The sequence below is a fragment of the Falco cherrug genome, chromosome 6 (assembly GCF_023634085.1).
Source record: "Falco cherrug isolate bFalChe1 chromosome 6, bFalChe1.pri, whole genome shotgun sequence".
Classification (NCBI taxonomy): Eukaryota; Metazoa; Chordata; class Aves; order Falconiformes; family Falconidae; genus Falco; species Falco cherrug.
In genome coordinates, this window is record NC_073702.1 from 52793108 (window position 1) to 52807212 (window position 14105).

The 14105-nt window shown below is 40.3% G+C and overlaps 1 protein-coding gene across 1 annotated transcript in view; it reads left to right on the forward strand.

Moving 5' to 3' along the window:
- Positions 1-14105, forward strand: part of MAP3K5 (mitogen-activated protein kinase kinase kinase 5) — a 109354-nt gene that overhangs the window by 79371 nt on the left and 15878 nt on the right. Inside the window, exons 14-21 of the mRNA XM_055713600.1 lie at positions 310-391; positions 2348-2481; positions 6781-6908; positions 8623-8759; positions 9399-9504; positions 10486-10643; positions 11113-11290; positions 12062-12082. Coding sequence (XP_055569575.1) covers positions 310-391; positions 2348-2481; positions 6781-6908; positions 8623-8759; positions 9399-9504; positions 10486-10643; positions 11113-11290; positions 12062-12082 — 944 coding nt within the window. The remainder of the gene's footprint in view (positions 1-309; positions 392-2347; positions 2482-6780; positions 6909-8622; positions 8760-9398; positions 9505-10485; positions 10644-11112; positions 11291-12061; positions 12083-14105) is intronic.

Sequence of the window (14105 nt, forward strand, 5' to 3'; positions counted from 1 at the left end):
GGTATAGAATGAGAATTTCACCTGATACATAGATTTTGCAATATGAATTCCATTAATAATTTTAGACATCATGGATGTCTTGCACATATAAAAGGAGTACTTAGGAGAAGTAGGAAAGCTGCAGATTTTGACTGATTATTCTTAATGTAAACAAAAATCTTTTTTTACTTTTTGCTGACATACAAACTTTTACACTGAGTTTATACTTACTAAAACCATCTTTTGGCTCATTCATTAGAGAGAAGTGTTCTCTTGTCTCAAGTGTGTATTTGCTTTAGTTTGGTTTTTTTTTCCTTTTCCTTTTAACAGGTTTTTTGACATGGTGAACAGTATCACTGAAGAAATAGGGAAGACTACAGAGGAAGGGGAATGTGATGGAGACTCATTAGAGGTATTTTTACCTTTTTTTTTTTTTTTTTTTTTTTTTTTTTTTCCGGAGATGCTAAGAGTTTTGGGCTTCTAGTGTAGCATTTCACTGAAGAGAGTATATTACGCATCCCTTCTCTGGAAGAATTTAGACAAGGTATTGTTTAAAAAATTTTATCCTATACTGTTTATAAATTAATGATTCTTTTTAATGGTCCACATCTAGTTTTTAGAACCAGCATGGCTAAGTCTGTCTTATTTCACTTAGCATATTCGCTTGAGAAGCTACTCAACTCTGGAACTCAGTTGTGCTTATAACAGGGTGACTCTTGTAGCAGTTACTTCAGAGTGTAATCATAGTCAGGCAGCACTAGCATCTCTTTAAATTTTAAAGACTGTTTGTTGTCTGTTTCATGCATCACTGGAATTGTGTGCATTTACATTATTGGCAGGTTGTCTGCACAAGTAAGGACATAATTGCAGTAGAGGAAGGCTTGTCTTTGCTAGTTACCATCTGTAGGCAAGCACAGCAGCGAACAGCGAACTCAGATCAGATGATGATGTTGGTTCTGCTGGGAATCTGTTTATACCCTGAGCCCAATAACACACTGGAACTTACGGTACCCTTTTGCTACCACCTCTGTTAGCTAAATTTTTACTTGCCTGGGTACGGCATTACACCCTATTCTCACCTGGGGTTTCTGTCTGAACATACAGCTAGTTGAAAAGTGAGTACAGAGCCATTGGGTGCAATGCAGTACTAGGGTGTTTAGGTTTTCTTTTAGGTGGCAGAGAACAGGGTAGAATATCTAAGTCCATGTCCTGTCACATGAAAGTCTGGTGTCCTGAAGCTCTAGAGACATCCAGAACTAATTGAGAGAGTCAGTGCTGCATAATGAATGCAGACAGCCCTCTGCCCTAGTTTTGACATTGGAATTTTATAGTACATCTGAAATCAGAGATGGGACAAAGAGAACTACTGGAGTGACTTGTGGGACAGAAAAACAACCCGTAGTGAGAACCTTAGGATGCCCAATTTGTTTATTTTAGCAAAAGGGAAAGCAGTGGGTGACTTGATTACAGTGGGTGGGTATTTTTACGGGGAAATTACGATGTGCTAATGGTCTCTTTAATCTGTTGAAGAAAAATGTAATTAAATAGTGACACCAAAGGAATTTGAATTAAGAGGCATGACTTCACCATGGGAGTAATTAATTTTTGAAACAAGGTGCGAGAAGTAGTGGATGCTCTCTTCTGTTAAAAAGACAACAGTCTTTATTTGGAGGAAAATAAAAAATACTTTATCTAGGCATAAGCCACTGGGTTTAGCATGGGAGTGAGCATGTGAAACTACATGTCTGTGTTATACAAGAGGGCAGGTCAGATAATCTATCTAAGGACCGTTTGTGGACGGGCTCTAAACTCTTCGAAATTAAAATTCAGCCAAACCCACGCTTAATATGCTACAATCCTGACTGACCTCCATTGGCACACTCTGCTGGATGACCTGGCAGTGGCAAAATTGAGGGTGGGCTGGTTTTGGAAGATGTGGTCAGGTCAGGAGAGCGTCTGGAACAAATTTCAGTGTATCCTGCCTTGCTCGCTCTGTGTCAGCCGAAGTTTTCAGTTGGACGCAGAGTGCCCTCTCTCGTCTTCTCTTGTTTTTACAGCACCTGCCAGCAGAACTGCAGATGCTGTTCAGTAAGATGTGCAAGCCTAATTACACAGAACAGGTACAGGCTAGCTTGGCTTTATGCATTTACCTGAAATGGCTACCTTAGAAGCCAGCGCTTTCTGTACAGTCAGTGGAGAAATACAGACATGTCTGCATGATACCTGAATTTTCTTCTTGAAGTGTTTTTCTTCCCTACTCCATGGTCTGCAGAAAGCAACTGGCATCCTCAATACTGTAGTTGTGAGCAAAGGGTCAAATGGAATAAATGTTGTCCCTCTATTTCATTTAATGTTATTTGCTTTGCAGTACGATTATGAATATGATGAAAATGGCGAGCGAGTCATTCTGGGGAAAGGAACTTACGGCATTGTATATGCAGGACGAGATTTGAGCAATCAAGTCAGAATTGCTATTAAAGAAATCCCAGAGAGAGACAGCAGGTATGGTAACTGTGGCTGGTTCCAAATTGTGTGTGTTACGTCATTTCATCAGTAATGTGATCAACCAGTTCGCTGATCAAGGAGTACTTCTTCTACAAAGCTGCTAATAAATTACCTGTCTGTGGTATATAATTGGTGTTCCCTGTCTTTGTAACTAGATGTTTCCAAGTTGTGAAATAGATTGATCACAACTAAGAACTTAGATGTTACTGTGTTTGGTGCTAGTAGTTTATGCTGAAGAGCAGAATCTCATTCAAACACCTAGTGATAAGCCCTGTCTACTTAGACATGCTCAGGAGTGTCCTTGTAAAAGAACTACTGAAATTCATGATTTGCACAGTCCTGTAAAATTCTGACCCTGGATTGTGATAAAGTCATTTTCCTTTCCTGTTTGTGCGTCATTTATTATAAAGCCTCTTAATTTTAGAATAAATCATGTGGAGTGATCTTTTTGTCCACAGTTTTTAATGCAGAGTTTCTTTATATATGTATTGCCCTCATCTATAAAGGCTGCCATGTAAAGACCAAACACTTGACTTCCTTAGTGCTTGTATTATGTGGAGGCTTCCAGTGCATCCTATTTTGAAGCATGGATTTCCACACATATTGTGGTAAAAGTGATAGCAAGTCTAAAGATAAGATTTTTTTCAAATGAAACTGACTGTATTAAACTTGTCGAGTTATTCTTAAATTCTACAGTAGCCTTTGGTTTTTGTAGTCAGGTGTTGTACAAGCTGCTGCTTAACAGGTGACTGGAGTGCCTGCATCTTTAAAGTGCCTCTCAGACAGACTGTAAAATGTTATCAGAAAACTGTGACTCAGGCTTCTGTTCAGGAAAGCTATGAAAACTAGGAAATAGTGTCATTGCCATGGTTGGTAACAGAAAGATAAATCCCTCCTTTCCAAATGGTTAAAGAAATAATTTTTATGAAGGAAGCTTTTCTGATAAAGACAGGACACTGCTTGGTAGCAGGAGGAATTGCATGCTGAATGAATGTGGGTAAAATGTGAAGTGTACCAACCGGTAAATTTTTGTCCATCATTTCAGTCGGGAATGGAATCCATATTTCCAAGTTTCTTGTCTTCTTTTGCCCATTTGGTTGTGATCTAATGGATAATCTGTCCTTCAGCAGGATTTCCCATACTTTGGCATGCAGCATTTCCTCTGTAGGAGGAAATAACTGTATCCTTTGTGCAGTGTTCAATCTACAGCTAATATCAGGAAGTCCTTACACAGCAGTTGTCTTAGGGTGTGCTAGTATTCAAAACAGTAAATAAAAGAGGCTATTCTAACCCACCACAGTGGCTGTTATTCTTCTTTTGTCTAGAATGTATGTCCCTGGGGGTAAAACCACCAATTGTTGAAAACCAGCATTATTCTCTACAACCTATGCAGCATCAAGTGTTATTATTTAAATTGTGTTGGAGCCTCGATGTTGACAGGATACTGTGCGTTAACTCTTAAGTTTTCTTTGTGTAATTTACAGACTGGAGGGTCAGTAATGCCACCTGGTGTCCTAGCTCAGTTTCTTTTTCATGGGTCTCTCTTGCCGGCCTTCTTTTGGTTATTCTGTCCTTACTTGACGTTTAAAAAATTAATCCTTCTACATTTTTTGAATCCATGTATATATTGACTGTTCAATATGGATATGTGTGTGGTCTAATAACTTTTCCATACTCATAGTATTTTAAAGATCTAGAACTTAGATTACAGAATCCTTCCATCCTCTATATTGTTGTAAAATTAAGTTCAAGGTGTGTTATTTCTCAGAGGTTACGGCCTCATTACATAAAACAATCGCGTGGCTCAAAATAGAGTTGCAAGTTTTGTATGTGCTAAGAAGAAATCTGTTGTTTGTAATAACTGTGGTTAATAGAAGGATAGCCTGAATAGAACAGTAACTACTTTAAAGGAAAACAAAAACCCAGATTGTCTTCCCCAATACACATTTTTAAAAGAATTATCAGTGGAAAAGGTTTCAGCTTCAATATGCAAAGCATACTGGAAAAGAGATTACTAAAAAGTGTTAGTCATTCATCTAAACTTTCAAAAATATTTCTGGGATGAATTTCAGGTATTATTCTTTTTATGACAAAGGAAGAAAAAGTTATTAATTCATTTCTGATTAGCTATAACCTGATATTTTAGCACTTTGATAGAAATCTATAGAAAGAAAAGGATTAGTCTCTGAAGCTAACTCTTACCATGTTCAAAGTAAAAATGACCATCTTTTGGATTCATAAGAAATAATTACGTTCTGAGTCAGGTCAGAGCATGGCCAGAAATTGAATTATTTTTGTGCAATAAGCAGTGAGTCTTTGATACTGCTATATGTTAAATAAAAGCTACTGAATAGTTTACTTAATTGTCAGGAAATGTTAGATTGTGGAGACACGTTCTGAAAGAAAAGGAAATATTCCTGCAATGCTGTTGCCCTCAATGCATTTCCAGTAGTACACAGTAGTACCAGTGGCCATATCGACTTTCCAAGTTAAAGTGAAGTCACGTTGTGTAGATAATAAGATCTAGCTTTCTAGGATTTAGAATTTGCCTTTCTTCGTACCATTTAAAGTCTAATGGCTAAGATTTAAAATAACAAAAGCTTCATCCCACTGGAGAATTTTCTTATGGCTTTATTTGCTAAATTATTTTAGTTGCTCAAGACCCAATTAACTGTGGAGTTTAAAAATGCAGGGGGAAGAATTATAATGGTCTTGCTGTTGCTGCTTTGCATGAATATCCCATTAATAGAACTCAGTAATCTTTGATGGTTTTGCATTTCTGAATGACTAACAGTGTAGTCAGGATATGTCATGTGTGGAGAAGCAAGCCAAAACTCAAATTAGTTCTTTGTAAATAGACTCAGACTTGCATAATCACACTTTTCATTAACCAAATACTTGCTTTGTTTTCTGTAACAGTTGTTTTCCAGAGGGATATTCAGAATGCCCAATTATTTTTATTTTTTTTCCTCCACTTTTTTAAGAGTTCAGCCTTCACTTGTAGCCTGATGCTGCTGTTAGGGCGAGCTAGTAAGTACCTGCTCCAAAAGGCAATAAAGTTCACAGGCACTTCTCCCCTACCTTCAGCTGTGTTTGTGCTTTGATTGCATTCCTGGCACTCAGCAGGGTCCAGGAAGATCCAGCCCCTGGATCTGAGGCAGCAGGAAGCTACCCCTCCTACCAATAGGTAAATAAAAGTTTTCTACCAGTTCATTAGGGGACGAGAATGTACCAGTGTTGATGCGAAGTCTATGCTGAGAGCAACCCGCTGAAGGTGGCAGGGGAGCTACTCCTTTTGGTAGCAAGTAGCCGCAAGATTGAGTTTGCTGTTGATGTTTAGTACTCCCTCAGTATAAGCTTCTGAGTGTGTCTTCCACTTGCGAGAAGGAGCTGCAGAGTTCTGAGCATCTGTACCGGCAGAAGGAGGCCTTTGCCCATCTATTTCAGCTAGCCTGAAGGTCACACTACAGCTGTTAGTGCTTTGGTGAACACAGCCACCAGACTCAGCATATTGTCTATGTTTTGCCACACAATACGCAGAACCTGGCAGCTGACTTTATTTCAACTCACCCGTGGCTGGAAGAAGAGTGTTAGGGCTGGCCCAGGGAGCACATCACCTGCTGGGCCCTGGTGGTGTTCCATACTGGAGAAGAATCTGGGCTCCGGAAACCACCTTGGCAAAAAGACTGCTGAAAAGCTTACATCTCTGACAAATATTTTACCTTGGACTAAATTACATTTGATAAAACTCTTTCGATCGGTTCTTCTGAGTGTCTCCCTATGAAGTGATTCCTGTTTTCTTATTCTGATAGCTATCCACTCTTGCTTTCAGATGAGACTCCTACTTCAAATAATTAAAATTTAAATGACAATTTGTTTTCATTATTGAGGTGATTTGAATTATGCACTAACTTTATGGTTTACTAGTTCACTTTGGCACTAGTCTGAGTCCAATCACTTGCCGAACTGTTTATTCTCTTCAAGTTAGTCTGGAGAGGAGTTAATTTTCCACAAATTTTATTCTGCTCCGTCTGTGTGTGTATGCTTATAATATTGTGTGTGTATTTAGTCCCAATAATATATATATATATATATTGTTATGTGTATTTAACTATTATTACATAATTTTTTAGTATGTGGTGGTCACAACTGCTGTTGTTAAGTGCATATAACACATAGTCATTTTCAGTGTAGATGTGTTTCATGGGACCTCAAATAGAACTTTAGCTGCTACAGTAAACACAAGACTTTCCTCCTGAAGTTCAATATTGAATAAACTGCTTCTTTTCTTTCCAGGTACTCCCAACCTCTGCATGAAGAAATAGCTTTGCATAAGCATCTCAAACATAAGAACATTGTCCAGTATTTAGGTTCTGTTAGTGAGAACGGCTTCATTAAGATATTCATGGAACAGGTGCCAGGTGGTAAGTTGTGGGGGTGACTGGTTTGGTGGTTCATTGGCCACTTTGATTTTTAACATTTTAAGAGTATAAAAACTCTATTACTCCCCTTCTCAGCTGGGCAGGGGAGAGAAAATACAATGAAAGGCTCATGGGTTGAGATGAAGACAGGGAGGTCATTCACCAATTACTGCCACGGGCCAAACAGACTTGACCTGGGGGATTTAGTTTATTACCAAACAAATCAGAGCAGGATAATGAGAAACAGAACCAAAACTTAAAACCACCTTCCCTCCACCCCTCCCTTCTTCCTGGGCTTAGCTTTACTCCCAATTTTCTCTACCCTCCCCTTCCCCCCCACACCACCACCAGTGGTGCAGGGGGACGGGGAATGGGGCTGCGGTCAGTCCATCACATGCTGTCTCTGCTGCTCTTGCCCCCTTAGGGGGAGGACTTCACCCTACTCACCTGCTCCAGCGTGGGGTCCCTCCCACAGGAGACAGCTCTCCATGGACTTCTCCAGTGTGAGTCCTTCCCATGGGCTGCAGTTCTTCATGAACTGCTCCAGCGTGGGGTCCCTCCCATGAGACTACTTCAGGGTGGGTCCCCCACGGGGTCACAAGCCCTGCCAGCAGCCCTGCTCCAGCTGGGCTCCTCTCTCCACGGGTCGACAGGTCCTGCCGGGACCCTGCTCCAGCATGGGCTTCCCATGGGTCACAGCCTCCTTTGGGCATCCCCCTGCTCCAGCGTGGGGTCCCCCATGGGCTGCAGGTGGCTATCTGCTCCACCGTTAACCTCCATGGGCTGCAGGGGCACAGCCTGGCCCACCATGGCCTTCACCAGGGGCTGCAGGGGAACCCCTGCTCCGGTGCCTGGAGCACCTCCTGCCCCTCCTGCCCCGGCCTGGCTGGCTGCAGCGCTGTTGCTCGCACCTGTTCTCACTCCTCTCTTCTCTGGCTGCAATTGCGCTTGTGCAGCAACTTTCCCCCTCCTTAAATACATTCTCAGAGGTGCTACCACCATCACTGATGGGCTCGGCCTTGGCCAGTGGTGGGTCCCTCTTGGAGCTGGCCAGCATTGACTCCATCAGACATGGGGAAGCTTCTATCAGCTTCTCACAGATGCCACCCCTGTAACCCCCCTGCTACCAAAACCTTGTCACACAAACACAATACAAGATCAGAGATGATATGTGGTCATCCTGCTAGAAAGATTGTAGCTGGTCTCAGGTGGCTGAGCCCTCCTCAGGTACCTAACACAGGAGAAGGGTGGATTGGTGCTTCTGTTTGAGACCAAAGACCTCACAGCAGCTAGACACAACAAAAATCCCACTTCTTGAGCCTAGCTTTTTGAGAAACTGTGGAGTTGGTGTATGTACAGACATATACATATGCACATTCGCCCTTTTTCACTCTTACAACGTTTCTCTGAGGCAGCTTCTCTCTGGAGAGCAGGTAGGGAGAGAGTGGTTGGATTGAATGGGTTCAGATCGGCCTGCTTGCGGAAGCATATGCTTCTCTGCTGCAGCTGAGGCCACTGGAGATATTGAGACTTACATTTTAATTCCTCAAGCCAGTGATGATGCAAGTAAGCATTTACCTGGAGAGAACTTTGGTTATAGAAGAGATGCCTACACTTGGTTTGGGATTGGTATTTGTTGTTACTTTTTTTTCCTTTGGTGGAGAAGGCAGAATTTAATTAGATTTTTACTCTCACTTTTTTCTCTCCAAAATTATAGGCAGTCTTTCTGCTCTTCTACGATCAAAATGGGGACCACTGAAAGATAATGAGCAGACAATTGGCTTTTACACCAAGCAGATTCTTGAAGGATTAAAATACCTGCATGATAATCAAATAGTGCATCGAGACATAAAGGTAAGAATTTGCAGAAAATTAAGCCTGATAGTGTTGTGTAACTGTATAACCATTTATTTGTCCTGTAATTTAAAAACTTTTTTTCCCAAAGGTAGTTCACTGTCACATACCCTCTCTGCTGTTCTGTACTGTGGGTTAGGCAAGTGAACCTTTGTGGATTTGAATTTGCACCAACAAAAAGTGGGGTTTTTTTGTTTTAGAAGAATTGACATACTTAAGATGTGATAAATTGGATGTTTTTATTTCTGTTTTCAATTACATGATTGACCTTTCATGAAAGCTTGCTAGAAGTGAAGGAGATTGTGGATGGGATATTAGCAGGTTCTTTTCCAAGGAGATTGCAGATGAAAAAGTTCCCTTTTAAAAAAAGAAGAAAATAAAAAAAAGGTTTTTTTCCCCTCTCTTAGTATTTTTTAACTGTATTCCTGTAGTAGAGAAGTTCACTTTGAGATGAAGTTTCAGATAATAGGATTACATAAAGCAAAACCACTACTGATTCCTCTTTCATCTCCCATTTTAAGAGCCTTAGGAGGTAATTGTTACTTACTAAAGAGCACATTGTAGGAACAGGCTATGCAAGAATTCTTAGATGAAGAGTCAGCAGAGAAAAATAATTGCTCTGAATGTTCTGTTCCTTAGGGTGATAATGTGCTTATCAACACGTACAGTGGAGTGTTAAAGATTTCGGACTTTGGAACTTCAAAGAGACTTGCAGGAATCAACCCATGTACTGAAACATTCACTGGTATGTTGCCAGAGGAGACTCTTTTCTCACTCGAGCTGTCCATGTAGGGTCAGAATCCTCAGCTGCTGAACTTTCAGTGACTTCAAATCAATATAAAAGGTTGCTGCAAGAATAACTTTTTGTATACTTAATCTTAAGCTATACGCTGTTCTTGTATGCACTGTTCAAAGAGAATGCTGTTCTGGAAGTTCCACTTGAGACATGAAAGTCCTCTACAACAGAAGAGCTGTGTCTTTCCTATGTTTCCTATGTATTTGAGTCTGTCTCTTCTGTGCACGTGACTTTTTCATCTTGCTGATCAAAGGCAAACTTTCTTTTTCTTTCCTGACTGGCTTGGACATCCTGGCTTCACCTCCAGAACTGCTTATCTACAGAGCCTGTCATTAACTTGATCCTCATTATGTTTTGCTAATTTGATTTGAATGTTAAATCATGCAGTAGGTCTAACTTAAATAATTATGCAAAATGAGAAGTAACTGTTATTTTAATTCCATCCTCTGCTCTTCCATTTCTTCTCTAAATGGAACAGAATGCAGAATCACATGTCAGGTTGATTGTCTTACTTCAGGAAAAGTATTCATATCACCTGCTGTTTCAGGTTCAGATTTCAGGTTTCACTTTCTTTTCCTCTCTGGATGCAATTCAAAGTTATCTTCCTTCTAGATCTTAATCTATAATACAGGAAATGAAAATTATGTCTGATCCAAAGCTTGTTGATACTCCTAGTAAATGTCATTGACAAGTGATATCATCAGATCAGTAGATGATACCAGTTGCTTTTAGCACAAATAATATTTTGAATAGTGCTTTGAGTTTTATGTAGAATGCATATGGAAATTTTTGAATTTTGAATAATAAAGAGTATTTTTTTTAACTCTCCCAATATAGCTCACTTCTCAGTGATTTTGTTCCTGTTGTCCTTTAGCTATCTACTTGCCTCATTAGTGCACCTAAGTAAAAAATATAGTATGTTTTAAACAGGTACCCTTCAGTATATGGCACCAGAAATCATAGACAAAGGACCCCGTGGCTATGGGAAGGCTGCAGACATCTGGTCTTTGGGATGCACTATCATTGAGATGGCTACAGGGAAACCCCCATTTTATGAACTGGGAGAACCGCAAGCAGCTATGTTTAAGGTCAGACTTCTTCCTTGTACAGCTCAGACCAGTATTTGTAAACACAGGAAATCTTATGACTGTTTTGGAGAAGCTAGAATTAGAGCTTGCAGGGATAGAAGGTAAAGGAAATGCTTCATTAGTGAGGATGTTAAGAAGAATGAGCTGATTCAAATCAGTGGGAGTGCTGCATAGTTTTGAAGAGAGTAATGGAGCAATAGCAGCAATTTAGGAGCCTGGGTGTTTAAAAAAAAAAAAAATATTTCAGCTTTGCAAGAGCCTCTACTTGCAATTGTGTGTGGTGGTTAATGTAATTGTTTGTACGGTTTGTAATATTTTTTTTTTTCCTCTGAATTAATAAACTGGTTACAGAAAGATAATACCAAAACTTGAGAGCAATATACCACTTCTACTATCTAAAGACTTTTTTGATGCTGTTTAGTGTTGGGAAAACAGCGTAGGCCATTGTTTCTCCCTTTGTTTGTCTCAGGTGGGAATGTTCAAAATACACCCAGAGATTCCTGAATCCATGTCTGCAGAAGCCAAGGCTTTCATACTGCGTTGCTTTGAACCAGATCCTGATAAACGAGCTTTTGCTCATGAGCTGCTTATAGATGAATTCTTGAAGGTTTCAAGCAAAAAAAGGAAGTCCCCATCAAAGCTCTCAGGTAAGTGTTGCTAAACTCAATCTCAAATTTTTCTTTTGTTGATGATACTGTTTCCCGAAAGTGCTGATTTAGTCTTTGAGATGAGCACAGCACATCCCCATCACAGATGAACATTCAGTTGTAACCTTCTGTCCCAGCAGCTTGCTGCAGAAATGCTGTCATAGCAGAGTTCTGTTATCTTGTTGTCACATAGGTGATTTTATATATTTTCTGATAAGGTTTCTGAAAGTCTGTCTATGGTTTTGTGAGCTTTTGTGGTGGTTTTTTGGTTTTTAAAATTTGCATATGTTTTTATTCAAAGAATGTTTGCATAGAGTACATTTTGTGTAAAGTTAGAACATGGTATTGAGCCTCAGGGGAGTTTTCTACATGAGTAAAATCTTGGTCCCATAGCAAATGTGCATACACTGCATTACTTTTGTTTCATGTACATTTATTTCCTGTAGGGAAGGTAACAAAGGGGTTTTGAGAATAGGAGTGCATATTCTGTGTGTGTGCATATATACATATGAAAATGTCTTCTGCATGTTTTTAGCATGATACCTAAAAGAAATAAAAATAGCAGGTAAAGGAGGTGATCGCTTTTAATGAGGTTTCCACCCCCCGATTAAAATCAACTCTAAATCACAATAAATTACACTTCTAGAGATTGCAGACAGGAGAGTCCAGATAGTCCATAAAAATGGGAAGAGAGTTACCCTTTAGACTATGCTTATTTTCTCAGTTCATTTCAGCACATTTAACTTTTTTTATTTTGATTTTCTCCCACAGTTCTTTCAGCTGGCACAAATGGTGAGTTTTAACGTACTTCTCTATTAAAACATAAATGTGTAGATACCGTGGTTATCACTTATTCAGGTATAATTTGTCACCCTAAAATGTTGTGAAGAAAAATGGGCACAATTATGAAAATAAGTGACCTTTCTCTGTTAGGAGCCTCTAATTCATTGTGCAGATTTAAACCACTATTTGTAATCCTACCAGAGTGTGGTTTTATTGTCTAGGCAGGTGAGTAATACAAGCTTTGAAGAGCTGCATTGTTGTTACAGGGCCATTTAAATGGCTGTTTTATAGTAGCAATAGAGCTGAGCTTTTTGGAGAAAGATAACATAGATTTTCATTAGGCTAAATTCCATAATTGAGAAAAGTGGCATTCAAGTCGCCTTGTCACACCTGGGTACAGGATACTCATCTCTTTCAGGGAAAAAAATGGGCAAAGGGGCAGGCACCAAACACACACATAGTTGCCTTCAAACTTAGTTGCTATCAAACTAAATTTTGAAATGTGCGTGTGTGAAATAGGCATGAACAGTTTCTTGCAGTAGTAATACGTGTTCTGGATTTAAAATCAGAAGTTCTGACAACATGCATGTTTATTCATTAGTTTAGTCTTTGATTAGTAAACTTGTACAAATTAGTCTGATAAATCTTATAATGTGTTATAGTATATATACAGTACATCTAAGTATATATATATGTATGTATACCCAGAAAAATAAGATCTTGGAAGGTGCTTGGATGATCTATCCTGTAGAAATGTTTTGCTACTACTGAAAGTGTGTACTTGCATGAGATGCATGTTCATGCCCGTGGTGAAGTTAGAATCATAGAATCATTTAGGCTGGAAAAGGCCTTTAAGATCATAAAATCCAACCATTAACCCAGGACTGCCAAGCCCACCACTAAACCATGTCCCTACCCATCACATCTACACATTTTTAAAACACCTCCGGGGATGGTGATTCCACCACCTCCCTGGGCAGCCTGTTCCAATGCTTGACCAACCTTTCGGTGAAGAAATGTTTCCTAATATCCAATCCAAACCTCTCCTGGCACAACTTGAGGCCATTTCCTCTTGTCCTGTTGCTAGTTATCTATCTGGGAGAAGAGACCTACCCCCACCTGTTTACAGCCTCTTTTCAGGGAGTTGTAGATAGTGATAAGGTCCTCCCTGAGCCTCCTTTTCTCCAGATTAAACCACCCCAGTTCCCTCAACCCAGTTCCTCTTAAGCCTTGTGCTCCAGACCCTTCACCTGCTTCACTGCCCTTCTCTGAACATGCTCCAGCACCTCAATGTCTGTCTGGTAGTGAGGGGCCCAAAACTGAACACAGTGTTTGAGGTGCAGCCTCACCAGTGCTGAATACAGGGGGATGGTGCCTGCCTTTGTCCTGCTGGCCACACTTTCAGGTACAAGCCAGGATGCTCCTGGCCTTCTTGGCCACCTGGGCATGCTGCTGGCTCATGTTCAGCCGGCTGTTGACCAACACCCCCAGGTCCTTTCCTGCTGGGCAGCTTTCCAGTGGCTCTACACTGGCACTACACTCCAGCCTGTAGTGTTGTGTGGGATTGTTGTGACCCAAGTGCAGGATCTGGCACTTCTTGTTGAACTTCATGCAGTTGGCCTTGGCCAATCGATCCAGCTTGTCCAGATCCCTCTGTAGAGCCCTCCTACCCTCAAGCAGATCAACACTCCCCTCAGCCTGGTGTCACCTGCAAACATACTGAGGGTGCACTCAATACCCTTGTCCAGACTGTCAATAAAGATATTGAATAGGACTGGCCTCAGTACTGAGCCCTGGGGAACTGTAAGTGAACTTGCAATGAACCTAGACCCTCCATATCTTAGGAAGCTTTTGAATAAATACAGAACTGAAGGATAAATATTCTGGAAGAATAAGCTTTAGGAGTGTTTCATCAATTTTGTTTTAGTATTTTGTATTGGTGTGGGGGAGACTGGAGTCTTTCTCTTTCCTCTGAAAGAATACACTTCAGAACTGTGATGGCACTATTACATTCTAATTTCTGAATATTCCT